General features: G+C 48.8%; 1 protein-coding gene across 4 annotated transcripts in view; it reads right to left on the reverse strand.

The window, feature by feature from the left end:
- Positions 1 to 1,339: 1,339 nt before the first annotated feature.
- VANGL2 (VANGL planar cell polarity protein 2) overlaps positions 1,340 to 27,795 on the reverse strand; it is a 29,922-nt gene continuing 3,466 nt past the window's right edge. For 2 of the 4 annotated variants that reach the window (XM_019716436.3, XM_088801807.1), the window contains exons 2-8: positions 15,980 to 16,240; positions 15,730 to 15,850; positions 13,263 to 13,870; positions 12,366 to 12,502; positions 11,725 to 11,860; positions 9,312 to 9,543; positions 4,974 to 8,500 (exon numbers count right to left, since the gene is read on the reverse strand). In XM_019716436.3, coding sequence (XP_019571995.1) covers positions 8,240 to 8,500; positions 9,312 to 9,543; positions 11,725 to 11,860; positions 12,366 to 12,502; positions 13,263 to 13,870; positions 15,730 to 15,850; positions 15,980 to 16,050 — 1,566 coding nt within the window. In that variant the 5' untranslated portion in view covers positions 16,051 to 16,240 and the 3' untranslated portion in view covers positions 4,974 to 8,239. Of the gene's footprint in view, positions 3,426 to 4,973; positions 8,501 to 9,311; positions 9,544 to 11,724; positions 11,861 to 12,365; positions 12,503 to 13,262; positions 13,871 to 15,729; positions 15,851 to 15,979; positions 16,241 to 21,791; positions 24,143 to 27,795 lie in introns of those variants that run through there. The other 2 variants (XM_019716440.3, XM_088801806.1) reach the window with 2 other exon arrangements.

The raw sequence follows: 27,795 nt of genomic DNA on the forward strand, positions 1-27,795 counted from the left end.
TGGCCTTTAGTGATAAAGTCTTACCAGCTTGGCTCTTTTTTTGTATCATTATGTCTCATTGGATCAGTTTAAGAGATCCACTGAACTGTTTTTGCAAAAACTCTACACCTAAGGCCATCTCACAACATATCATTTAAGAGTTTCATAAATGACATTTGATAAAGATGGTGCAGTTCTATAACTTAAGCAATAATGACTTTACCAAACTATTTACCACATTCATAAAACTTAGATCTCTTAACAATTTTGATCTCTTATATCCAGTATCCTAGCATTAAGTAAGGCATGTTTAGGCCCCTCAACCTGTCATAAGAACGCAAAGCTTCTTCTAGGGCCTTGCTATTTGGAGAACAGAAGTAGCAGTATCACCTGGTGCTATGGACTTAATGTGTGCCCCCAAAATTGGCATGTTGACGCCCTAACTCCCAATGTGATGTTCTGTGTAGTGAGGGCCTTTGGGAGGTGATTAGGTTTAGATGAGATCATGAGAATGGAGCCCTCTTCTACTCCCTCTGCCATGTGATGATTCAAACAGTAAGAAGGCTGCCATCTGCAAGCCAGGAAGACGGTGCTCACCAGCACCCAACTGTGCAGGCACCCTGATCTGAAGCTTTCAGCCTTAAGAACTGTGAGAAAGATTTCTGTTGTTTAAGCCATCCAGTCTGTGGTATTTTTTATGGCAACCTGAGCTAAGACACCTGGGAGCCTGTTAGAAACGCTGAAACAAAGAACCTAACCCAGACCTGTTGAATCAGAATCTGCATTTTTATAAGATCTTAAAGTGATTTTCATACTTGCTGTATGGCACAATTAAAGTTTGAGAAGCTCTGTTTTGGGGACCTACTTCAAGACAGAATAAAAATCAATCCCAGGACACAGGTTCCCTGATGTCATATTCCTCAATACACTCCCAACCAGAAGTACCAAATTGCTGACCAGTCCTCGAAAATGAAACCTTCAGGGACAGCTTTCCCTGATTCCCTTTTAACTGGATTTCATCTCTGAGGCCAGAGGTAGGATATCATGAACTGCTAGGATATCAACTTAGGATACAAATAGACAGGCAGAAGACAAGCAGTCCAACTACAGGTGGTTTTTGTGGGGGTTTTTTCAGCTTTGAGGTATAATTGACCAGTAAAATGTTATATATTTAAAGTATACAACATAAAGACTTAACATATGTGTACTTTGTGACATGATTACAACAATCATGTTAACACACCCATCACCTCACAGTTACATTTGTGTGTGTGTGCTGAGAAGACATAAGGTCTACTTTCTTAGCAAATTTCAAGGACATAACACAGTATTATTAATCAGTCACCACTCTTTATATCACCACTCTGTATATCAGACCCCCAGAGCTTATTCATCTCATAATGGAAAGCTTGTGTCCTTCAGCCATTCTTTATTGTAGTAAAAACTATCCCTGTCATCCTCACCCTAAAATCACACATTCATATATCAACAGAACGAACATTAACAGGAACTTGAAAGGAGCAAAATCCACAACTAAGTTAAACCATGTACTCTTGACACAGTGAAGTCTACTCGTGCAAATTTTTGGCTGTCAGTGTTGATGGATCACCAGACCCTCCTCTTCCTCTTCAGTTGGCGTTATCAGATTTCCAAGCTCCACAGTGACACACTTTAAGGGACCCAGAGGAAATAGCATACACTTTCACTTTTTTTCTGAATCACAAGTGCCTATTCTATTACTTTTATTACTAGATCTGTGTCTAGAACTAAATAAGGTTTTGCTTGGTTTAGTTTTTTAATTGACTTTTTTTTCTTTCGGTTTTATTGAGATAAAACTGACATGCTATATAAGCTTAAGGTGTACAACATAATGAATTGATCCACATATATTGTGAAATGATTGCCACAATAAGTTTAGTTAACACCCATCATCTCATATAGGTACAAGAAAAAAAGAAGAAAATGTTTTTTCCTTGTGATAATAACTTTTCAGATCTACTCTCTTAGCAACTTTCAAATATTCCATACATCGGTGTTAACTATAGTCATTACATCCCCAGTACTTATAACTGGAAGTTTGTACTTCTTGACCAGACTTTATTTTTTAAGAGCAGTTTTAGGTTCACAGCAAGGCTGAGCAGAAGATACAGAGTTCCATATGCACGCTGCACCTCACACATATACGTATACAGCTTTCCTTATTATCACCACCCCAGACCAGAGTGGTACTTTGGTTACAACTGATAAACCTACATTGACAGAACATTATCACCCACAGTCCACACTTAACATTAGGTTTTACTCTTGGTATCATACAGTCTATGGGTCTGGACAAATTTATAATAACATGTATCCACGATTATTGTATCAGAGAGCGATGCACTACCTTAAAAATCATAAAAATCCACTTTCACGTTTTACCACATATTTGCCCTGGCTAAAGCCGTAGTATGGGATAACTGTCCCCAAAAGCAAACAGAAGGGACAGGACAAAGATGAAGATCTCATTCGTCTAACTTTTCTCACCCAAAGTGGTCCCATTCCCCTTACAGGATATCAGAGAATACAGGTGGCCCTTTGAGTGGTGACATCAAATTTGCCTGTCAAGCTCAAAGTACTGGCCAAGTGTTAGCTTCAGTCTGTCTCTTGCCAATGGTTACTTACCACCTCTAGAAAATAGTTTACTTATTTGGGTTGCTTATAACAGGTGACAAAATAAAAAAATCTCCCAGTTTTACTAGTCAAAATCCCATGAACTCCCAAAGAATGGGGACAATCTTTTATTTATCTTTGTAGCCCACTGCATAGCACATAGTGTGCCTACCCCCCAAATTATCTGAGATGAAATGAGAGAAGCCAATACCTTGCCCAGGTTTTGCAACTCTAAACCAATACTTGTCCCACTTTTCCATATATACTTAAGTTATCCTTTGTTGTTATGAACTGCTAGGATAGCATGTCTGCCCTATCCTTTCTAACAAGGAAAACTGACTCCATCCTCCGCCTATAGAGAAACTGGAGAGCTGGACAGGGATGGTCATTCCCCAAGATCTTTCCACTCTGTGAATAGTCCTCTACTATCTCTCTAGCATCTTCCATGACCATTTGTGCACTAATGCTGTCAGCTTTTCCAAATGCTGACTTCCTCTCATGCAGCCTTGCTTAAACTAACAAATAAAAAGCCAGAGGCTATTTTAAGAAGCTGGTTTTTAGTTCTTTAGAAGCCATTAAATTGACCCAAGCAAACAAAAATAATAATTAATAAGAAGTGGCTAAGAACTGGATCTCAAGATTCTATGTCTCCTCACCCAGAGCCCCACGACTGGCTCCCCCTTGGCTGCGTTTCAAAGACAAAGTCCCATCTGGGGAGCAACGCCAAAGAGAAGTCCAAGCATGAGCCTGACTGCACCAAGCCATCTTCAGTCCATGCAAAGCGCTTTCTTCAGCTAAAAGGTAAAAAGAGCCTTTGTTACAAGTACATGGCAAATAACTGGCATTATCACTTTTGCTCTCAGCAAATCCTGAGAAAACACGATCTCCTAAATCAAGTATTGAGATCTGGCCTTAAATCAGTTAATTCCTGGGCCCGGCATGAGAAGAGGAGGTCTGTGAGGTTAAATACAGATCCCTTAGGGTCCACAAAGGTTGTCTCAGTGAGGGCAGGTACATATCCACTATCTACCAACCAAAGCACTTTAGTGCCAGGCTGGGAAAGTCCAAGCACTGAATAAAGACTCACTAAACTCAAAGGAGTTATTCTATTTGTCCCAGTAAGAGTAATTTGAGAGGCATGATAAAGTAGAAATTTGATCACAATAACTCAGACGTTGGCTTTGAGGTAAACTGAAAACAGCAAGTAAAACTATAAGCCTACTTACAAAAAGAAAGGAGCCATGAGAATGGGGGATGCAGTTTCATGGGAAGTTTTCTTATTTGTTTTCATGAGAAAGACTTAAGTGTAATTTTAAAGGAAGAAGTAAGTATAAGATCACTTTTTTATTGTTAGCTTTTTAATTCATTATTCATTCAACAATTTTTTTTTATTGTGTACCAACTATATGAGAAGAACTGGTATAGATGCTAGGGATATTTAAGTAAACGAAACAGATAAACCGCCCCCCTCCCCAAGAACATATGTTACCACTTCTTAATTCTTAAACAAATTCCTTAAATTTCTTGAAGAAAGGTTCCATGGATTCCAGACAGGGCTCGTCTAAGCTCTGCCTGAGAACATACCACGCAGCCTTACATTAGATCATTTAGTCTGTCACCTACTGTAAACTGGATCTTCTTCCTCTAAGACAAGGACTTGTGTCTCTTGTCCTTGCATCCTCAGAGTTTGGCAAAGCACGAGGTGGGGAGAGGAACACTGAGTCTAGTAAATACATCAACTCCACACAAGAAAGTTTACATTTGCTTGTTTGTTTTAACCTTAGAAGGCTGTTTATGTGCTAAGTATTTTGCCCAAAGTCACAGAGAAGTTTGGGTCTGGGTAGAGCTGAGAGAAGGTCCCTGACCTCTTAATGATTCTGGTGCTTGATTACAAGCACAATGCCAATTGAATATTTTCATTTTAAATAAATGACTATTGCTTAGAATATTCTTTTGTGCAGATTAGAGACCATGAGAGAAATAAGATATTTAGAAATAAGAAATATACTTCAGGAGTTTTTCCTAATGAAATGTGATGAGCTGTCACTACTGACTGAAATCATCAACTATTATCTTAAATTCCTTTGGATCTTTCTTTCCTTCTTATGCTGACAACCACCCTGGGAGGGCTAAGTGAGTCCTCAAGTTCCTGCATTTGTCTCTTCTCAGAATAGGCAATTTCCTGTTCATGCATCTGAGGAACAATAGAGTAATGATGAGCTCACACTGCCCCCTTCTGGCCCACCCACTCCTTAACAAGGAGCAAATATCCACTCCAGACTCTCTTTGCTCCTACTTTTGTAAAAAAAAAAAAAAAAAAGAAAAACAACATAATACCCCCACAAAAGTCAAATGTCTTTATTATATATATATAAAAAAAATGTACAGTTTTAGATCCTATGCTTAAGAAAAAAACCCTAAAATTGCCATAATGTTTAGATCCACTGCAAACTGTAAAAACAAGCTTTTTATATATTAAAAAAAAATTTACATTTTACAATTTTCTACATGCATGCACAAGGTCTCAGTTCTGTAACCCAAAAAAGAAAAAAATCTATATCCAACAGTAGAAAATTCTACATTTACAATCTCACTTGAAAGGGATTCAAAAAGCCCCTTTCTTCACATACAAAAGAACAAATCACAACAATCACACACCAGAACCAAGTCCATCAGCAGATGCTGCCCATGGGGAGGGCAGACCAACAAGAAGACAGACTGACAGACACCACAGAGAATCAGGGAGCTCATCCAGGCCCAACAGAAAAGGAGAAGCACAAACTCTGAGAAATGGTGAGATGAGGTTCAGAGATCCCAATGTCAAGGTCTGCAACAGGAATACTGAGGTGGGGGTGGGGAAGCGAGAAATTAAGGGCTAAAATGGTGGGAGGATGAGAAGAAACATGAGACACTAAAGGGAAATAAACTAGAATAAACAGAGCAGAAGAGTAGTTTAGAGAAAGGGACCAGGGGCAGAGTGGCGAGGTAGGTGAAGAACTGAGGCACAGTTTCCTGGAATGGAGGGAAGGAAGACAAGCGTTGCAAGGAGACGAAAAGGAAAGCCTAGTAAGTATAACAGGAATATACTAAGATGCCAAGTAGTCACAGAAAAAAGAGCGCTGGGGAGACCCAGCCACAGCATCCCCTGTTGTGATCCAGGGTGAGAGAGGGTAGCAACAGGTGGTCACATCCCCACATGGGAAGAGTGAGAAAATCCAGTGAGTGATGGGACAGGCAAAGTAGGGGACACTGCTCAGAGGGACTGAGTCAGCTGCACGCTCCACAGTAGTTCACAGCATGAAGACAACCTCCCATATAAGAGAAGCAAAAGACAAACACAGCCACACTTGACAATTCATCCTGACATTTTTTTAAAACATAATAATAATCAAAGAACACAAAGATACCACAGTTCTGATATAAAGGACCAAAACACTAACATTCTGTCACAGCCCTTAGTGCTTAGAGAGAGAGTTAGGGGAAATATTTTTTGTTTCGTTTCCAGAAAAAGGAATGAAAAATCACAGTGATTAAAAACATGGCAGGTTCTTAAAATAAACACTCCCCAGCCCCTAACCTAGGGCAGTAACTAAGATCCCAAATACTTTCCCTCTCCCCGCCCCAACTCATTCCTCAAACCACACCACATCGCACTTCTGCCCACAAAGGCAATGACCCCAATTGACCACCCAGGCCCCATTTTCCAGGATAGTGAGGTATTTAGAAATGTGACTCTGAGGGGGCTCCTCTGAAACCACGTCTTTCAAGAAAAGAAAAGCTAACTTCCTAAGACCCCCAGGAGAGGATGTACTTCACTCAGGGCTATCCAAAAACCCACAGCCCCAGCCCAAGGCAGACCTCCAGGCCCTGCCTAAGGCAGCCCTACAACCGAACCCTATGGGGATAAGATAAGCACTAGCTGATGAGCCCTTCTCTAGTAAGTGGTGGGTGGACAGATACGCTTTTTCAGGAAGGACAGCAGGAGAAACGTCAATCACTAGGCTCCCCCACGCCCAGGACTGCCACTATACAAACAGGAAGCCTCCCTCCTGCCACATCGTGGGGCTTACCCCAGGGTGCACTCTGCAAGGCAACAACCAGGGGAAAGACAGGCCTATAAAGGGCATTGTGAGTTACTTAGAGGACTGATTCAGGGGCACACTTCAGCCCAGCCACCAGAACCTTCTGCCACGTGGATCCTGGCTGGAGGTATCTGGATGTTTCCTAGTTCTATTCCCCTTGGCTAAAACTACATGATTTAAAGGCTCAGATTTACACTGAATATACGTATTAGAGGGCCAGAGAATTTTGCTCAAAATAAGATGGAAATTCTCAAGAATTCAGATTGGGCGCAAAGACTGTGGAAGCTAAATGGAATAAGGGGCTAAGTACCCACAAAAGGCAGCAATACTGGTCCCTCACCCCAATATAGAGGAAGGCCAGAGCCCAGAGAACCAGGCAGAGGGAGAAGAGGAGGGGACCCTGGCCAGCCAAGGAAAAGAGACCCCTGAGGCAAAAAAGTGGCCTTAAGGCAGGGGGTAAAGAGGAGCTGCTGGCTCCTCTCAAAAAAAGAGACGCGGCTACAGGTCTCTGGAACTGACAGACGGGACAGCAGAACTAGGGGTAGCTGGTGAAGGAAAGAAAAACATTTGCCTAAGACCACCGGGGTTGGGTTTGGGTCTGCAAACCACTAATTTTGTACAGGAGTCTACATGCCATCTTTCACTGGGAAGGGGAACCAGCCCCACCAAGGTGGCAATGAAAGTGAGGAAGGTTCAGAGGCCAGGGGTCGGTGATGTTCACGGGGGTCTCCTGCCTTTCCCTCAGGGGCTGCCTGGGAAAGAGCCACTGGAAGAAAGGTCATAGGAAAGGGCATCACAGAGGGTTTCTGCCTTCGTTTGCCCATGGTCACACGTGACCATACAAGTCAGAAACAGAAGGCAGAGATTTCAGGGTAAAGGAGAGATCTTTCTTTGCTCTGAATATGTGTCGATGGGGAAGGGAGGCTCTAACAGCTGGAAAAAAACAACCCTGGTAGGGAAACCCTAACTCTGGGACAGTGTAGAGGGACACAAGCATGTCCCTGCCCCAAAACTCAGGGCTCACTACAGGTGGGGTGAGTGGCAGGAGGGGTGGATCACCTGCTGTCTGAAGGTCATGAGGAGCTGCTGCCACGGAGGAGTTTGGCACTGTGGTTCTCTGGAGTCATGTCTGTGCCCCCCAGAGACACCTTGTTGGGGGCCACTGGAAAGAACAGCCACAAAAACTTGGGTTCAAGAGTGGGGGCTCAGGAGAGCCCTGTGCACTTTCAGAAAAGACTGTCATCCAGGGAAAGATCAAGAGAGGCACTGATTCCTACAGGGCCTGGAATGATACAAAAGTGTGGAAAAGAGAGAAGTTCCCAGATACTGTTGACAGCAGGATGGTCTCCCCAGGTGCACATGGGGTGAATACGGAAGAGGGGAGGAGACAGGATGTGGAGTAAGTTAATTCAAGTAAGGAAAAAAAAATAAAAAGCAAGAACAAGACGGAGAAGGTCAGCTGGGAATATGGCTGGGCTAAGCACCTAGCCCTGAACCCCTACCACTGCTCCAGGAGCCCACGTGTCTCACACAGAGGTCTCAGACTGCAGTCGCATAACAAACTTGTGTGACTTGGGGTCCACAAATTCCTCGGAGAGTTTGAAGAACGGAACCTTCTTGGTGCTGACCACTAGGCTGAAGTCCTGGCGTTTTAAAAGAAAAACAATGCCATCCTTAAGCCCATTGGTCACTGGCTCCTCGCTCACCAGTGTCCACTGCTTGGCCAGCCAGCGTTCCTTGTGGTACTGGATGGTGGGTCCGGCTGCCAGGTACCGCTCCAGAAAGGCCTGAGGAGAGGAAAAAAGGCTGTGTAAGAAGCTCTCCCACTCACACTCCATCCTGCATCCCCTGGGGGCACAGCTTCAAAGACAACCAATATGTCTCTAGCTCACCTGCATATGATCTTAGAATGTTAGAGCAGGTAAAGGCATGAGATCATTTGCTTCAAAACCTTGCCTTTATGAATGAGGAAGCGAGAGCCCAAAGAGGTTATTTGGGTGAGCAGGGTCAGGATGGAGCTCAGCTCCCCTGACGCCTTCACCCTCCTCTCTATCCCAGCACCATTCAATGACCCGGGCAAGTCCTCCTGCGTTCCTCCTTCCTCTCCATCCAGCTGGCATGGTCAGCAACAAGCAGGTCTGCACCAGCACAAAGCTAAAGGGGTCATGGTTAAAGTACAACATCTCTAGTTACCCATTCACCAAGGATGGTGCAAGGGAAGCAATTCTAGGAAGTGGGCAGTAGATACGAGGGGTGTGTAATGGCTCAAAAAGAACAAAGAAGACCTGATGGAGATGAAGGGGTGGAGGGAGGACTTTGGATCTGGAAATTTCAGAGCCCTTCTAGAGATAAGAAATAGGTGTCACCCTATCCCAAAATGGTCCCAAAGCTCCCTCTTCTTCTCACCACTAAGAACTTTACCCCACACAGAGATGGGATGGATGGTAGGGATGAGAGAAGAAACTATAAGGAGATAGAGAAGAGAGGGAGAGAAGAAGATGGAGAATAAGGAAAGTAAGAGAATACGGGAAAAGGAAGGTGGAAAAGAAGGGGGCCAGATCTGGAGAAAGAAGGATGCTGGGAGCTGAGCAGGCCTACCTTAGGCGTCATGTCGTGCGTGATGCAGAACTCCAAGTGTTGCAGGATGCTCTCCATGGTGTGGTAAGGCTGCTGCTTGGTGGTCCGGAGGTACTTCTGCATGGCACGGGCCATGGATGCAAAGATGGCCTGGGCTGCCTCCCGGGGGTCCATCACCTCCCTGGGGTTCTTCTGCTCCTCTTCCTGCAGCCGCTTAATGTGAGTGAAGGCCTCCTCCACTGCCACCACAAGCCTGGGGGACAGGAGGGGTCTGGACCACTTCTCATGCCCACTTCTCATCTTTCCCCTGGTCCAGCCTTCCAGCAGCCTGAGCAAGGTCAGGCCTTTGTGCTCTCAAGGAAGCAATATGAACCCATCTGTAGCCAAAGGCAGGGCTTTGGGGGCTTAGTGTGTGTGTGTGTGTGTGAGTGTGTGCATGCACATATGCTGTTGGGGGAGGAGAGTGCTTTTTCCCCACTCTGGACAGGAAAGAACTGTGGAGCTCAGTGAGTCCAACCCAGAAACTCAAAGAGGACATTCTAGTGTCAAACCCAGAGAGACAACTAGGAACTCTGTTACGGGAAATACCAGCGTTGCATCAAACCCTAGAAAAAGCCTTCTTAAATAAGACCCTCAAATCACACTTCATAGGGTGAAAAATTAATAGATATCACGATGTCAAAATGACAGATTTATCTTCAACCATGACAGCATGGGCAACATTAACGAACACATATTGGTGGGGAGGGAGGGGAGATATGCAAAGAATGTGTTACCAATCAAGAAGAAAAATGGGCAAAGGAGGTGAACAAATAATTCGTGAGAGTTCTAAAAGGCCAAACAATATATGAATTAGTCACTTTCTAGTAATTAGAGAGATATTTAAAATGTTAATAAGATATTATTTATCCATCCAAATGGAAAAATTTAAGAAAATGACTATAATCCAAATATTGGTTAGGATGTCGTCAGTATTCCATGAACTACTCTGCAGAGATAGGATGCAACAAAGCAAATGTGTAGGTAACATGGGTGAATCTCAGAAACATAGTATTAAGGGGGAAACAGGAAAAATAAGTCAATTAACATTAAAAGCACAGATACACAATACCAGTATTCAGAAGCCTTTCGATAGCTTAGAATGGGCTTCTGGGCTAAATAAACATGTGCTTCTGTGTACATCTACAGTTTCTCTGTTTACTTTTTTGCTTCCCATATATGTCTCTGTGAAGTTCCTTTTGAAATGATCTTTTTGTCTCAGGGAAAATGTTTTCTCCCGTTTACAACCCAGGTAATAGGGAAGGAAAGGTTCCCCTATCGGCCAAGAATGGTGGTTGCCACACAAAAGATCCGAAGACTGTAGGCAGAGCAGAAGGTAAAGGAAGCAGGGGATATCTTTGGTTTCCTTCCCACCAGGGCCCCGTCTAAGACAATTGGGAACAAGCTGAACTATTACAGAAATGAGGTTCATGATCTTTGATCTACTTTAGGGGACATCAGGCTCAAGTCAGAACAGGCTAAGGGCTACCTTCCTCCCTTGAGGCCTGGAGATTATGTGTGAGGAGGGGTCTGAGGCCCTCTGCTCCTCCCCCGTGGAAATCCCAAAAACCCAGGTGGGACCTGGCAACAGCAGGCACCAAGATTCCTAAGGCATGACGTAAATTCACATAATAATGTGAACAGGGAAAGGGAGGAGCGAGAACAGCATTGAAGAATTTTCCAAGATATGGGCACTAGACCCTTATTTTTTGCAGGTAAAAATATACCATCTGCTGAGTAAGCCTGTGATATGTACTGGTAGGAGGTCTTACCCAGCCTCAGTCCCTGCTGTCGTAGAAGAGGCTCATACCCTTTCAATGGGTCTCTAGCCCACTGCGGTAGATGGAATTCAAACATATTCCTGTCCCCCTCCACCACATTGCCACCTCCTGGCAATTCAATAATCTGGGTACTTTGGAGGATATAATTAAAGTGCCAAATCAGTTGACTTTAAAATATAAATTATCACAGAGGGCCTGATTTCATCCATGAGCCCTTTTAAAGCAGTTTCCTCTGGCTGGTGGCAGAAGTCAGAGAGAGAGAGAGACCTCTTTCTGCTGGCCTCGAGGAAAAAGGAAATTGCATGTTGTGAACTGTGTACAGGGCCAGGTGACAAAGTTCTGCCAACAACCAGTGAGCTGAGAAGACAACCCAGGCTCAAATGTCAGCTGGTAAGACCTTAGTGGAGGCCCAGTGAGCCCTGCATGACCTATAGAACTGTGAGGTAATACACGTGTGTTGTTTTACAGAGCCACGTTGATAGTGATTTGTTTTGGCAGTGACACAGCACGAATACACACACCCCACGCTGATCATCACTGTGCACGCCTCTATTTCCAGCAGTTAACAAGTCCATTGGTCTTCGCACACACACCCCCGCACCTCAGAGACCCACCTGGCCCTCCGCTTGCGCACCCTCCGCTCATGCTCGGCCTCCTCGTAGTAGTACTCGTTGTGGCTGTTGTCCCGCCTCCGGGCCGCTGCTGCAATCACAGCCCGGGACTGGCCCGTGGAGTTGTTGGTGCTGTTTTCTGCACAGGAGCAGGACAGAGAGGAGGTGGTCACTTTGGAGCATGGCCTTGCTTCTCACTCCAGGATGTCTGGAGACAGCAACCTGACACGTCCAGAGGAAGCTGTGCCCACCCCCAACAATACCTCCTGTTCCCAACCCTCATGGCCACGCCCGGGAGAGGCCCACAGGAAACAACAACGTGGCACTGGAGGGCAGAAGCTCTGCACATGATCCTCGCCAGTACAGGAGGTTCTGGAGCTCAGAGAGCTGAGGGCTTAGGACCAGGTCTGATGAGCAGATGAAGAAGAGCCAGACTGGGGGGACACACCATGGCATAAAGGGACAGCAAGTAGGATCAGCAGCTAAGACCAGCCACCTGGAGTCAAGGGAAAGGACAGAACAGAAGGGGCTGGGACATGGGCCAGGGAAAGGAGAAAGCAAGGGAAAAAGGATGTGAGAGAAACAGGTAATTTGGAGTCCTGCTTGGGAAAAGACCAAGAGGGTGGAGGAGCAGGGCCGCTCACCCTCTCCGAGGGAATACACCTTGAAGCCAGACACTTTCTTGGCCAGGACGGACTTGGGCAGGTTGAGAAGGGCAGGGTTGTAGACAGGGAAGTCATGGTAATACTTCTCCAGGATCCACACGGCCACGCGCTGGATGCTGTGGGGGAGACACAGGAGGGGGAAGGAGAAGGGACAGACAAGGCGCACAGGGGAAAGGATACATCAGGGCAGGTTGGCAGGGCAGGAGAGGACACAGGACACAGACAAGCTACTTCCAAGAAGCCTGGCTCCGGGCCTGAGGTCTACTTACCAGGCTCGCAAGCCTTCCCCAGGGCTGAGCCTGCTAGTCCTTCCCTGCCGTGCTGAAGCCCAGGAGAGAAAGGGCACTGGGCCTGGGTGCCCAGCCAAGGTCACTCATCCCCTTCAGGATTGCCCCCAAGGTTCCCTACAGGACCAGGAAGTGCTACTGATACTCTGTATGGTCTGGGAGCAGACTGTCCACAAGTTTAGAGGGGGGCTAAAGGGCTCTCCTCATTATCTTTTGCTCTGGAGGTCCATCCTCTGACCAGCTCATCTCAGTGACCACTCACCCTGTGCTCATAAGTGGCTGTGCCTCCAAGAAAGAGCTAGAAAAGTAATATCCAATAGCCCTTATTTGTGTCCCACACCTTTCTCCTCTTTGGCCCATCTCTCTAAGATCCCCAATCTCTAACTGTTCATTGGTTCACTCCCACCCCATCTTGCCCCAGGACCCTGTCCATGACCCTCTCATCAAGAAGCAAACACTGAAAACCTATTATGTATGAGCACTCAATTCCTTCCCATGTGGCCCTCCTAGAACATCATCTCCAGCCCCTCCACTGCAACAGCCTGCCTTGCCTCCCCACGCCCATCCAGCTGCTCCCAGGTGCGCATACCTGAGATGGCCCACGTTGTAGAAGCGGCTGGCCCCATCGGTGGAGCGCACGACCTTGAGTGTGAACTGAGGCTGCAGCTGGCGCAGCTCCAGCAGGACTACTGCCAGGTAATGCACAAAGAGCAGGGCGTCCACCAGCGACACGGCAAACTGTACCACACCCTGGTAGCTGCGCTCCCGCGCGTCCAGGATACGCACGCCATAGAAGAGCCAGTAGGACACAACAAGCAGGAAAACGAGCACCATGAGCAGGGAACGCAGCACGAAGACACGGGGCAATGAGGCCTTGGGCCGGCGGAAGAACAGGGCCCAGCTGCCCAGCAACAGGATGAGGAGCTTGAAGGCCACAGAGATGAAGAGGCCCTCACAGGCTGTCCCACAGGGCTCCAGTTCCTCCCGCCACAGCAAAGGGGGCAGGAGTAGGAAAGCCAGCGGCGTGAGGAAGGACAGCAGCGCCAGTGTGGCCCCCGCTGCGACCCCCAGATGACGGGAGCAGTCCAGCGGGACACTGTCCTCCATGTCCTTGGTGATGCGTGTGAGATCATCGTGAGAGATGCTGTGCTCTGAGGTGCCTGTTACTACAGTGGTCGTCTCCCCCCAGTTGTCATCCTACAGCGGGTGGGGCCATAGCAATAGGGGGGTGGACAGGAGAAAGGACGAGGAGAGGAAGATGGAGAGGGAAGCGTGGGAGAGAAGGAGAAAGAAGAGAGGGTAATCAGCCAGTATGAAGCCAACGAAGTGCAGACTGAGCTCCACTGTGTCCAAGCCTGGCCAGGTCTCTGCAGGGATGGGACATCTGAGACCTGGGCCTTGGGGACCTCCACACCAGTCAGCTTGACAGGAAAAACAGCACATGCACAGATGACCCTCAGAGAAGAGGGCACAAGAGACATGCCAAGGGAGCTGCTCAGACAATGACTAGGCTCTGAGGTCATACTCACCAGGCAGGGCAGGCAGGCCACCTGCCATGCTAAGCTAAGCAAGAAACACCTATTCTCTAGACATTAGGAGCCTCGAGGTTTCTGACTAAGGGAGTGACCTGACAAAAGCAGCATGGTGAAGAGAAGGGGACACCATGGGGAAGGTGAATGATTAGTGCAGGGCATGTGGGACACAGTGCAGACTAGGGCCACTCTGGGTCTGTGGTCTGCCCCCCAGGCTCTGCTGGGCCATCTGAATGTCCACAGCACAGGGGCTGCTTGTTCCTGGAGGCAAGTGGATGGACAGACTGAGGTCCCCAGATGCCCTTCTGAGTGTGGTTCACTTAAGCTGTTTCTCTTTAGAGGCTAGATGTCATCCCACAAATGAGCCCCAAGACCACCAGTGGCCGTCAGTATCCATGCTCTTCACCCTTGGACAGCCTGGGGACATGGAGTCACATCCTACACAGAGGATTTAGGTTACAGGACTGAGACATGGGACGGGGCATGTAGGAGACTGCCTGGCAGTGTCTGTGATTAGGGGATTAAAGAAGCTCCTCTCCCAAGGATAAGAGAAGAGTCCAATCTGAAGATAGGAAGTGGATGCACCAACCGTTTTCAGCACAAGGAACAGAGTGCAGTCCTCAGTCTAGTGTAACCCTGGACACAATGCCCACCCTTTCCAAGGATCAAGGCTTGGGAATTCTTCCCAGGAGCAGGTGAGCTCATCATGTCTTAGTGTCACTTGAAGAACTTGGGAGGCCAGGTCTCAGGGAGACGGGATTGGGAAAGAGGGAGAAAAAACATTTCCCTTTGGTACTGAGCTGTCCCCAAGACCCAGGAATTCCCCAAATCACGGAGAATTCACGTGACGAAAAAAGAGTTGGGAGGCTCTAGCCTCCTAAGATGTTCCCAAAAAGAAAGAGGAGTAATGAGCCGCGGGACCTATTCCAGCAGTATGTTCTGCCTACTGATCTCTCCACCAGGTGAGCGTAGTGGGCCACAGACGTTAGAGCAGGAGCGAGCTATTCATCCGGGTCCTGGAGAACCCTCTTCCCGCCTCCCTCCATCCCCCACCCTCAGTTGTCCTCCCTCCCCTTTGTCTATCAACTCCTCCCACATCTCCTTTTCCCAAGACCCAGGCGATGCTATTCTACAGGCCGACACCAGAGGGCGCCTGAGTGCCAGAACCTTAAGGCTCAAGGAAAACTCAGGGCTGCCCTCACCCCCAGGCCCCACCCAGCACCGCCCTCTTCCAGATTCCCGGAAGCCTGACTGAACAGCATTGGCTAGAGGAACCAGGGAATTCCCACTACAAAGCCCAGGTGTGATGAAGAAGGAAGCGGCTGCTGCTTCTGTAGGAACTGCTACTGAAATTCCAAGTTCTACTGAAGCAGGGTCTGACCTTGGGACTCGACATGCTTTCCCAGACCTGGCCTCTGTCCAGAGACCAGGCTTCCAGGCCCTTCCCCTCACTGGGAGACCTCCAGCTTCCACAAGGGTCAGTCTGGAAACACCTGACCTGCACCTCATTCCACTGACACTCACCCGCTCATCCCCTCGCGTGGACTCATTGTCCAGCAGGGGTTCCCCTGGAGCCTGGATTGTCACCGACTTGTCCCCACGGCTCCCATCTCGGCTCTTAGAGCGGTGTCGATCCCGACGGTCCCTGCAGCAGGAGGCCAGGGGAACAGACACAGGTCAAGGGGAGAACCTGGGTCTTCTCAGCAGCCACCTCCACCCCACCTCCCCCACATATATGCACCTCAGAAGCACCCCCCTCTGCCACCTGTGTCACCTGTGCTTGCGGGAGCTGCGAGAGTGGCCTGACTTGTAGGAATAGCCCGAGTACTGGGACTCGGTGTCCATGGCGTCTGACCGCCGTGCCTTGTAGCGCTCCAGAGCCACAGGCTGGGGCCTTGGGGGGTGGCCCACAAGCACCTCCTTCAGCACCGGCTTCTTCAGGCCTAGGGGCACCTTCAGGAAATCAACCGTCACCCTGAGGGACTCTATTTTGCTGGACGGGTGGGCCTGTCTCAGAGAAAATCAAGCGACGCTCCTGGGGAGAGGAAGCAGCTGGTTAGGGGTAGCTGAGATCCTGTGGGGGCCAGGACAGAGGAAGACTATCCCTGAATGGCAGCTGCCAGAAGCTCAGGGGAGCCTGGTCACTGCCTGAGACTCTTCCACCCAGGTTCCTGCTCTACCCAAGAGGCCCGGTTCCTCCTGCATTGCATCCTGGAAGGAGCACCCACAGACTGTGCCAAGGGCTCAGGTTGGAGGGAAGATCCCAACAAAGGCCACCCAAAGTGACCCAACCCCGGGCCCCTGGAGGGGAGACCCAGGGGAATGCTTTCCTATTCTCAGCAGGAAAACTGAGGCTCAGAGGACAGGTGCTGGCCAGGCCAACAGACTGGACCAATGGAAACCCCAGAGAGTAGGAAACATCTGGCTTCTGTCCAGAAGCTACCCCAGGTCTCTCTTTCACGCTGCAGTCATCTCCCTGACCCCACAGCTTCTGAGTGTACCCACAGGGGGCTGCCTATGGCTGTTCTCTTGGCACCATCTCCCCAGCATCTATGTCAAACACCCACATTTACTGGCCAGATCAGGTTGGCTGCTGCCGTAGAGGCTGAGTGAGTGTGTGTGCATGTGTGTACTAGGGGGTGGGGTGAGGGATGACAGCTACAGATAATGTGGTGGTGGGAGGGGGCAGAAGGCAAGTTGAAACCGTTCTCCAAAAGCCTAACATCCTGAAATAGGCAAGATGGTCCACTTATCTGGCTATAAGTGGGCTAAGGGGCAGCATCTTTCATCTATACTTTCACATTCTAACTCTGCAAGGACAATGACCTCTTCCTCTCCCCTCTTCCCCAAATCCTGTTCATTCTTCAGAGTCAGCCCCCAGCCCTTCTTAGAAGCCCACCCCCGCCTACTCTAGCACCTAATGTTCTAGCTTCCCCTTTGAGGCCTACCCCATCAATCACCATGCACTGAGCATTCATGCCTCATCTTGACGCATTGAGTCATGAACTCTTTCCTGAGCACCTACTCTGACCCAGTACCCTGGGTATCCAGTGGTGAAACAGACCTGAGTTTACAGTCTAGAGGGGCAGGTGCACACTGCGCAAGTAAACAGGTGAGTACTCCTGTTTAAGTTGACAATTAAGTTTGCAAACTTGTTGCAATGACGTTGCTAACCTTTTTTGATATCAGAGGGATTATTCATTATGAATGTGTACCAACTGGACATTTAATCACGTTTACTGTTTGGAAATGCTGAAAAGGCTATGTGAAAAACATAGATGACCTGAACTTTTTGCCAACAATTCATGGTTCTTGCATCACAACAATGCACCAGCTCACACAGCACTGTCTGTGAGGGAGTTTTTAGCTAGTAAACACATAACTGTATTGGAACACCCTCCCTACTCACCTGATCTGGCCCCCAATGACTTCTTTTTTGTGTGTGATTTTTCTAATTCTACTCTTTTTTTTTTTTTTAAGATTTTTATTGGGGAAGAGTGTGTGCTTCCAGGACTTTTTCAAGTCAAGTTGTTGTCCTTTCAATCTTAGTTGTGGAGGGTGCCATTCAGCTTCAAGTTGTTGTCCTTTCAATCTTAGTTGCGGAGGGCGCAGTTCAGCCCCAGGTCCAGTTGCCATTACTAGTTGCAGGGGGCGCGGCCTACCATCCCTTGCGGGAGTCGAACCGGCAACCTTGTGGTTGGCACATGTGGGAATCGAACCAGCAGCCTTCGGCGTTAGGAGCACATAGCTCCAACCACCTGAGCCACTGGGCCGGCCCCCCAGTGACTTCTATCTTTACCCGAAAATAAAGGAAATACTAAAAGGAAGACATTTTGATGACATTCAGGATATGATGACAGCTCTGACAGCCGTTCCAGAAAAAGAGTTCCAAAATTGCCTTGCAGGGTGGACTAGGCGCTGGCATCGGTCCATATCTTCCCAAGGGGAGTACTTGGAAGGTGACCATAGTGATATTCAGCAATGAGGTATGTAGCACTTTTTGTAGGATGAGTTCATGAACTTAATTGTCAGAACTTAATAGTATGACTAACTGTAGGAGTGGTGGAAGAAGACCTGGAAACTATGAGAGACAACTCCGAGGAGTGTGAGCTACCTTAAACTGTGTGGCTCTGCAAAGTCTCTCTGAGAAAATGACATCGAAGCCTGAAGGAGAGCGGCAGTTAACCAGGCAGAGTGGAGGGGAAGCCGTGGAACAGAGAATCACATGTGGGAAGGCCAAAGGCAGCAAAGAGCTCAGTGTATTTAAAGAACCTTAGAAGGCCAGTGGAACCGAGGAAGGGAGAGGGCAGCGGCAGGGGGAGCTGAAGAGGCAGCCAGGGGTCAGGTTATCAAAAGATCTGTGGACCAGGTAAAGAGCTCGGGTTGTATTCTAAGCAATGGGAAGGATGCGAAGGACGTTAGCTGTTCAGACATGGACTGGAAAGAGGGGAAAGTAGAAACAGGAATATGAGTAAGGAGGCCACTGCAGGTCATGTAGGCTTGGATTGACAGAGCAGCAGAGGAGGGAGGTAAGAAATAGTCATGTCTGAGACATACTCGTATGTCGGTGGTAGGATCCAAAGGACCTGATGAGGACTGGCTGAGGGGGAACAGAGGGTCTAGATCTCTGGCCTGAGCGAGAGTTGATGGTAGTGCCCTTATAAGGTGAAGAAGACTGGAGGAAGTAAGTTTAGCAGGGAAGACGATGAGTTCCATTTCTAGCGTCCTGAGTTCATAGCTGTGAGAGGCAGTCAAGTAGGCAGCTGGTGTCAGAGGAGCTAGACTCAGAAGCAAGTCCGAGCTGGAGGTGCAAGGTTACTGGAATGAATGGGATCACCTAGGGAATTAAATAATGGGTCCCTGAGAGCCTCAATATGTAAATATGTCCAGAAGAAAAAAGGAGGAGGCAAAGGCCTGAGAAGGTGAAGCCAGAGGAGTGGGCTCTCGCGCAGCCATGGAGTCAGAGCTTTCCGAGGTGGGAATAAAATAAACCAGGTCAGGTGCTGCTAAGAGGTCGATTAAAATGGGATTGCTTTATATAGTTGTTAACTTTTCCCCCAATGGAAGTAAACCATCGGCAACTTGCAAATAACGACTATGACGGTATCCACCACCCTTCTGTGGGCACAGAGCAAGTAACTGACAACCACCTAGTAAATGAATATGCCTCTGACTCTCAGGGAAATAGCAATGAATACAAGGAGATCAAATCAATGCTAAGTCCATTCATTTATCCTCCTAACCGAGTAATCTGGAGGCACTCCTTGGTCTAGTTGTTATGGGATTTGTTGTATTCCCATAACAACGCAAGTGTGTGATAGAGACACACCTAGAGGACAGAGATATAAGACCTTAACCTAAACCCAGACCTTTCAAGAACTTTGCCATAGCAGGGCCCTTGGTCCATGGCCCTGTGTGCAGTTTCCATCTTGGACTCTTCCACCCACTTCCTAAGAACTCATTTTACTGGTTTAGTCCTCGATACAGTTTAGACATCTCCCCTGCATCTCTCCTGCTGTGGTTCAGCCTATTCCTTCTATCCTCCTCACAAAAACTGAATTTCACTGGGAGGTTCAAAGAGAGCAAGTGGGTTACAGATCTAGGGGCATGAAGACATTAAAGGGAAAAGGATTGCCATTGATTGGGATCCAGACAAAACAACAGAACCCAGACTCACCATGTCCTCAGCCTCATCCCGAATACTCAGGTCTGCCAGAACCAACAGCAAAAAGAGCCTGGGATTTGCATCCAAGGACCTGCATTCAAAACCTAGCTCTCCCACTGATTAGCTGTGTGACCATGGACAAGTTACTTCTCTGTGCTTTGCAGTCTGGTAGGCTCATCGGGAAAATAATCACACATACTTGATGGGGTTGCTGTGAGAATCCTGGGGGTGAACGAAGTGCTTTTATAAACTGTTCAGCTAGTAATTAGGTAAGCAATTAATATGTTCTGGTTCCAGGATCACTCATACGTGTACTCCAATCCCCAGGCATTTCTTCTGAGACTTGGTTGGGAAAGAGGTGGCATGAAAAAATTGCTGTGTTTTTATGACTACATAAAGAAGTCACACACACACACACACACACACACACACACACACACACACACACACACACCTGACCAGAACCACCACTTCAAACACACGCAGGAGGAAAACCATTGTGTTTCCCTTTCCCCTACAGATAAATTTCAAACCAGATAAAAGTGCCAGTTCTCTCCCAGTCCTTTGTTCTGAGCTGCTCAGCCTAGATCCCTACCTTCTTCCCAGCTCATACTAAAGACCTGACATAAATCCTGCTCCCCTGGCCTGCTTCTCCCACTCCTAGAAACCCAACTCAGGGTGCCCAAAAAGCACCAAAGCATGCTCCTCCCTCCTCTGCCAAACAGAGGGGCCAAAAACAAACCCAATTTCAGAGACCCCTGCCTTCTGTCCCCTCAAGTACCCCAGGGAACTAATCCAAGCACTGGAGAGGCTGGGCGGAGGGATGGTGAGTGAGCAAAGAGAAGGGCAGAAGTTCCCTGGTTTAATCAGTCTCAGGAATCGGGGGTTTGGAGGGTCTCCAGGGTGGGCAGGGTTCCCAGGGAAGAGGGTGGGGGCAGGGATCACTGGATGAGATCAACAAGTGGAAACGGAGGGAAGCCAGACTTGGTGTAGGGCACGGGGAGCCTTGGTTTGGAGGGTGACAGGCTGTAAAAGGGAATGTGTCGTGTTGCTTTTCATCTTACCCCCACTCTCCCAAGACACACAGACACACTCACTCAGTCCCCTGCTCAAACCACCCATGGATTATCTGGGGTTAAAAGGAGGCCAGAGAAGAGAGGAGGGAAGAGAGAGCCTGCCACAAAAAGGAGACCCTTCTACCCTCCAAAGGCCTTTCAGAAATAAAATTAATGGAATGTGTTTCAGTATCATCCCAAGGGGATGGGGGGAGGGCTGGGGGGAAATGTGGGGGCTTTTGTCCCAGCTGCCCAGCTTCTCCCACATTGATCACTATGGTAACCAAAGCCCCCTGTTGCCTAGGTGATGGCAGCCAGGTCTTGGAACCCATATGCAGCATCCAAAGCGAGGGAAGCTATGGAGGTGGGAGGGGGGAGGGTTAAGGGCAGAGGGGGAGAGAATGGGGTTTCTCCTCTGGCGGCCCCAGCTTTTGTTTGAGCTCTGGGATCGGGTTTCTTCAGGAAACAATTGGAGCCTCTGGAAAAAATACACTCAGAACCTGGCAACAGGCAAAAGGAGCAGGGCCCTGGAGGGAGGTTGGTGTTGGCCAAAATGCAGACCAAGACTAGACCCCTCCCCATTGCCCCACTCAGAGGAGCAGCTCAGGTGGACAAGGACTTGGACACAGACACGGGCACCCCCGTTTGTGGCACACGCTTAGGACCGATAACCAGGGAGCAGGTGACTGTGGTCACCACCTCCTTCTTCCACTGTTCTAGGCCGGGGCCACCCCATTACCCACTACCCAGTCCCATCTCCTTCAAGCCTGTGGTGGGGAAAACAGGCGGGGCAAAGATGAGGATAGGATTGGGGGACGAGAAGAAGAGGTGGGGGGCTGGGGTGGGGACAGGACACAAACATGTACCTCTAAAGGGTGCTGATTATTTCTTATCTACACTGAGGACAGGGCTGCATTGCAGTGGAGGCCTGTGGGTTGGTTTTAGAATGGACTTCCAGCCTGAGGGGAGAAGAAGACGGCAAAGAGGACAAAAGCCAAAAGTGTTCCTCTAATAGGGGAGATCTCTGACAGGACCACTTTAAACAAGTGGCCTTCCTCTCCTCAGTCCAGGATGAGGGAAAAGTTGTCCTGTCTTGGCGCAGGGGGATGGCCACCTCTTCAGATTCCTCCTGCAGAGTCTAAGGATACTTGTCCATTAAAGTCTCTGGTTCCTACACAAGAGCCCAGGTCTTTGCATGTGCACTGGACCCCCTCCCCCACTGCAAACTGTGAGTGGTGTGGACATGTGGGCACTCCCAGTCCCAGGGTTCTCTAAGTTTCTCCCACCACAACCCCAATGTCCAAGGATATCAGTGTGTTCTACCCAAAGTGCTGAATGCCTGCCCTCCTGGGTGGCACCAAGAGCCCCAACTCCCAACCCAGTGTCCCAGAAGCCAGATGTCTATCTATCCAGAGAGACAGTACCTTGTTAAAGCATCAGATCAGTGTAAGGCCTGGCAGAGACTCAAAGTCACACCTGTCGCTCTTCAGACTCTTGGTTTTCCCTCTGTGTCACACTTCTTCCCAAATCTCATCTATGTGCTCAATCCAAGTCACTCTGTCAAACACTGGTGGGGGCGGGAGGTGTCCAATATGGGAGGGGAAATGCAGTACCTAACATGGTTTCTATGGAGGGCAGGAAGGTGCCAGAACCTCTGACTGTGCCCACATCCTTCCTGGCTCCCCCTTTGATCCCCTCCCTCAGGAGACAGTGGACTGACCCACCCAGTTTTCGGCAGCTTCCAGCACCAAGCTGGAAGAGGCCTTCAACTTGAAAACCCGAGTTTTACTGAGAAAAAGGTGGGCCCAGAGAAAGAAGGTGGCTAGTCCATCGTCATGACATCTGAAGCAGCCCTCTTTTGGCCTCTATTGTTAGAAAGACCTCATGAGTACTGTGATTTTGAGGTATGCTCCTCTCAGAGTGAGACTCGGTTCATCAATGAAACTCCTTCTGGTTCTGGAAGAGCCAAGACTGTAAGGCCAGACGGGAGAATTCACTGACTCCTGTCCTACCCCGTTTTTACAAGTGACAAAGGGACAGAGACTAAAAAGTCCAAAGCCAAGAGAACTGAGACCAAAGAGACCCTTACCCTCAAAAGGGTGGTTTCTGGCCCCACCATCCACCACTCCCAACTGAGGGTCCTGATATTCTTTCATTCATTCCCATCCAACCTCAGGCCATGGACAAGCCACCCATCCCAGGCTGGGTTTTCCCTACCACAAAAAGAACTAAATTCAGAGGGCGCCAGGACCAGCCCCAAGCCCCAGATCCTCATTTTTATACCCTAAAACGGCCCCAGTGCCCTTGAGTGACAGTGTTGTCCAGAAGGCCAGAGAGAATAGCTGAATCTCAGGGGGCTGAAGAGGAGGAAAGAGCCAAGAGCCAGACCGGGGAGCCCAGGATCTGGCACCAAGTGCCCTGCCCCCACCCTGCTCACCAGGCAATCTCCCCGGACAGCCCCAGACATGAGTTCACCACCCTTAGGGGCCAGGGACAGGGGGCAGGAACCTTCTCCTTACAGTGCTGAGTAGCACGGGAGGGTCTGTGCTTGGGTCACCCAGGCATCTCTGCTTCCAGAGCAGCTGCACACTACCAGACCCCAGTGCAAGGAGCAGGTGAGGGCCCGCAGACTGGGCTCCTGGCCAGGACACCTGAGCTTGCATTAGAACCGAAAAGGAGCCACTGAAGCCAAAGCCAGCCTCTCTCCACCTACTTCCTTAATTTCCCTGCGTGTCAGGCAGGGGTAAGGCTGGGTACCCTCCAAATCCACAGACACACAAACACAGACACATACGTATACCCACTCGCGTATTCCCCCTCTGAAACCTGGAATGGCTCCTGCCTGCCCCACCCAGCTCCACCCACCTTGGCTGGGCAGGTTCTGTAGAGACTTGCTCTGCTTTCTCTGGCACCCCCACCCCCACTGCAGCTCTCTGAAAGTCCTTGCCCCCAGCACACTAGACACAAGCCACACGTGCACACGTGTGTACACACACACACACACACACACATACACGCACACACACCCTAGCACTCCATTCCCGGAAGGGAACATGGGCAGGGAAGGAGTACATAGTAGGAGGGGTGAGTAAGCCCTTCGGCATATATCTCAGGTATAGACTAAGCTGGTGAGAAGGTAGCCACGGCTTCTAGATCCCTGGATGCTGTTTAATTTTCACCAATGGGTAGGCCCCACAATTGCCACCCACCAGGCTCCGAGCTGCTTCTTCCCTCAGCTGGGGCAACGGACTGGCCCTTACCTGCCCATCAGGTAAGCTGTGGAAGAGCCCAGAAGGCACCTCCAAGTTGTCTGCAGGGACAAGAGAAAGTAGACAATGGAAGGTGAGCAAGCTGTGACGGCCAACTGACCAACCTCCTGTGCACAGCAGTTCTACTCAGGGAAAACAAAAATGCCTCCCCCTTTTCACAGCCTACTGTCCAAGGTAGGCCCCACACGTCCCTTACCCAAGAGACCTTCAAATCCTACCTGGGAGGGGGATTCAGCCACCTTAGGCTTGCATGTGGATGGGGACAGCTGTGATGTGGAAGCCACTGGCAACAAAGGCTGGTTTGTACAGGAAAAGCAGTGGGGTGGGCCTAAGGGTGTGAGACACCTTGTGACTGGGGGTGCAGGTGGCAGGTCTGTGTCTCCCTGTTCTGAAAACCTCCTCACACCTCAGTTCTTATTTAGGAAAACCAAACCAGCTGAAAGGCCCAAGTACCAACCAACCTCCACCATCTTGACAAACCCACCACCTGAGTGAGGTTGTCACTCTTTCTGAGGAATGAAACATCCCCCACCCCTTATATCTGCCACATTTCCCTGGGTAAAGCCGGTAACAAAAAAAAACAAAATAAGTGTCTCTGTTCACACTCTGTTGTTAAGTTACTGCATTCACATCTCAGGCTCAGCACCTGTTCTTGTCCAACCCCCACTTACCCTAAAAAGCCAGAGACCCCCTCCCCAGACTCACGCACAAATACCTCATATCTCTTCTGGCCAGGGTGGGGGAACCAGGAGTTCTCTGGTGACAGCAAAGGTTTGAATGATATTGTTAGGGGGTTGCTGGTAAACTCTAGAGACAATGATGGCCAGACCCCTCCCAATCACAAATAAGACCCCATGGACTATGGTGGCAGGAACCCCCATGTGTGAAGGGGTCCAGAAGAGCGGAAGAGGCCAGCCCCAAGAGAGGTTCTGCCCAGGTGGCAGCCCTGCCCCAAGCTTATGACAACGTGCTGCTCCCCTTAGGAGACCCTGTTTCTCCAGGACTCTGTGTCACCCCTTCCCTTAGGGGCAGACTTCTCTACCACTCAAGCTGATATCTGGGCTCAAATTTGCTTTTCAGGAGACAGGGAAATTACTCAAGTTCAAGATTAAAGGCAATAATGAGTAAAATCAGACCTAACTGGAATGAGAATAGGGAAAGGTGGAAAGAGCACTATGGGAAACAGAAGAGCAATGAAGTTAGATAGATCTGGCACAGCCTCTTAGGAGCAATGTAATCTTGGATGAGTAGCTTACCTACTCTAAACTTCAGTTTTCATATCTGTAAAATGGGGATAATAGTGCCTACTTCAGAAGGGTAAGAGTTTTCAACGAAATAACATATATAGAATATCACAGGCAGGCACATAATAGATGCTCAATAAAATGTTAGTTTCCCTCTTCTTTGTCCTTTAGAGGGGGCAGAGCCAATCCCCTACACTTCCTGTTCCCATAACCTCATTGTGAGAAATAAGATCCCACCCAGAATAAGAGGAATCTCCTCTGGCTACAGTTTTGGCCCCAACCACCAAATGAGGGCCCCTCTCTAACTGAGACCACACCCAGGTACACACACACTGCTGGAGAGAGCAACCAAAACCCGTCGTCCTCTCTCTGCCTCTTTTCTTGGGGACTCTTGGATGCCCAGCCTCTCTCTTTCCCTTCCTCCTTGCACTTACAGTGAGGCAGAGCCTGCGCTCCAATCACCTCCCACTCTCCTGTAGGCACTAAGTCCACCTGTGTGTGGAGTTGCAGGGGAAGAGAGCCCCAAGCTTCCCATCCCCAGCTGCTTCCCACTCTCCTCTCTTACTGCCCCTCCCTGATTGCCAGGATATCCTCAGCTCTGCAGATTCCAAGCCTGCTTCTCCCAAACCTGCTCCCAGCTGTCACATCTGTAATTACCAACCTTGCCAGGGGCATTGGACAAGCACAGCAGCACCTCGTTTCCAAAGGCCAACCCCGCACCCCCGGCAGGCCTCTGCCTCCTACTCTGTACTACTCAGGGTGTAGGGAAGGGATGGAAAGATTCTCTCTGACCCACCTCATTTCTCTCCAGATCACAAAAAAAGATGACAGAGGACTGCCCAAGTCAGGTCACCAAAACACAGGGTAAAGAAAGGGAGGGCTGCTGGGGGGGGGGGGGGGCAGGTATGAGTAGGATTTACTTCCATCACCTCTGCTACCAAAATCTCACCATGAATAAAGTTGTCCACCTGGAGAGGGTAAGAGGAGAAATCTCAGGTCAATTCAGAAAGGGGAAGTTGACACCCAGTAAAACGAAGATGGGAACCCACACGGATGAGGGTAGATGCATACAGAAGGGAGCTGCCCAGGAAAGAGCAAGTTTAAAAGTCTGAGCCGACCCAGACCCTGTGAAGAATCCAATAATACCAAGCTGAGTGTGGTTTACCAACACGCCTGACCATTCTCGCCTCTTCAGCTTCTCCCTGCAATGCTCTCCTCGGTCCCCTCACTGTCTGCCTAACTTGTCCATTAAATCCTGCTAAGGGCAATCTACACCATGGAATATGATTCAGTCATGAAAAAGGATGAAGTCTGATACCTGCTACAGATACCTGGTTCATCAATGTGGATGAACCTTGAGAAGATTAAGCTAAATAAGGGAAGCCAGACACAAAAGGTCACACATTGTATAATTCCATTTATATGAAATATCCAAAACAGGTAAATCCATAGAAACAGAAGGAATGAGGAGGAACTGCTTAATGGGCACTGGTTTCCTTTTGGGGTGGTAAAAATGTTTTTATATAGAGGCTATAGTTGAACAATAACGAGAATGTACTAACTGCCACTGTTCATCTTAAAATTGTTTATTTTATGTTATACGAATTTCATCACAATAAAAAATAAAAAAATACGCCAACTAAGGGCACATCTCTTCCAGGTCCCTTTCCTGACACCCATCCCAGGGCCAGCACTCTTGCGCTATGCTCTGGTGGCCTCCAGAACACACCTCCACATAGCACTCACTGGGCTAAGTGAATCGACATGTTTATGCACGTCTCTGTGAAAGACTGCCTCATTCGCCCCTCCATCCCTGCCCTGTGCTTCTCACAACACCTGGCAGGAGATAGGCAGCACCCAACATGGTCTGCCAGAGTCAAAGCCTAGCTCTCCTCCCCAGCCCAGAACTCTCCCAGAACTCTCTCCATAGCAACTTTTTTTGGGGGGAGGGAATATTGGGGAACAGTGTGGTTTTTCCAGGACCCATCAGCTCCATGTAGTTCTGGAGGGCACAGCTCAGCTCCAAGTCCAGTCACGATTTTCAGTCTAGTTGCCAGGGGCACAGCCCACCATCCCATGCGTGAATTGAAGCAGCAACCATGCTGTCAAGAGCTCACACTCTAACCAACTGAGCCATCTGGCCACCCCACCGCAGCTCAGGGGCAGCTCACTGTCGTCAATCTAGTTGTGGAGGGTGCAGCTCACTGGCCTATGTGGCAATCGAACCAGCAACCCTGTTATTCAGAGCTCATGCTCTAACCAACTGAGCCATCCGTCCACCCCCTCTCCATAGCAACTTTCAATCAGAATCCGAACCACACTAACTACCATTTTATTACTGAGTGCTTCCCATGTGC

Source organism: Rhinolophus sinicus, chromosome 11, assembly GCF_057876585.1.
Source record: "Rhinolophus sinicus isolate RSI-liver-muscle chromosome 11, RSI-T2T, whole genome shotgun sequence".
In the NCBI taxonomy this organism is placed as follows: domain Eukaryota; kingdom Metazoa; phylum Chordata; class Mammalia; order Chiroptera; family Rhinolophidae; genus Rhinolophus; species Rhinolophus sinicus.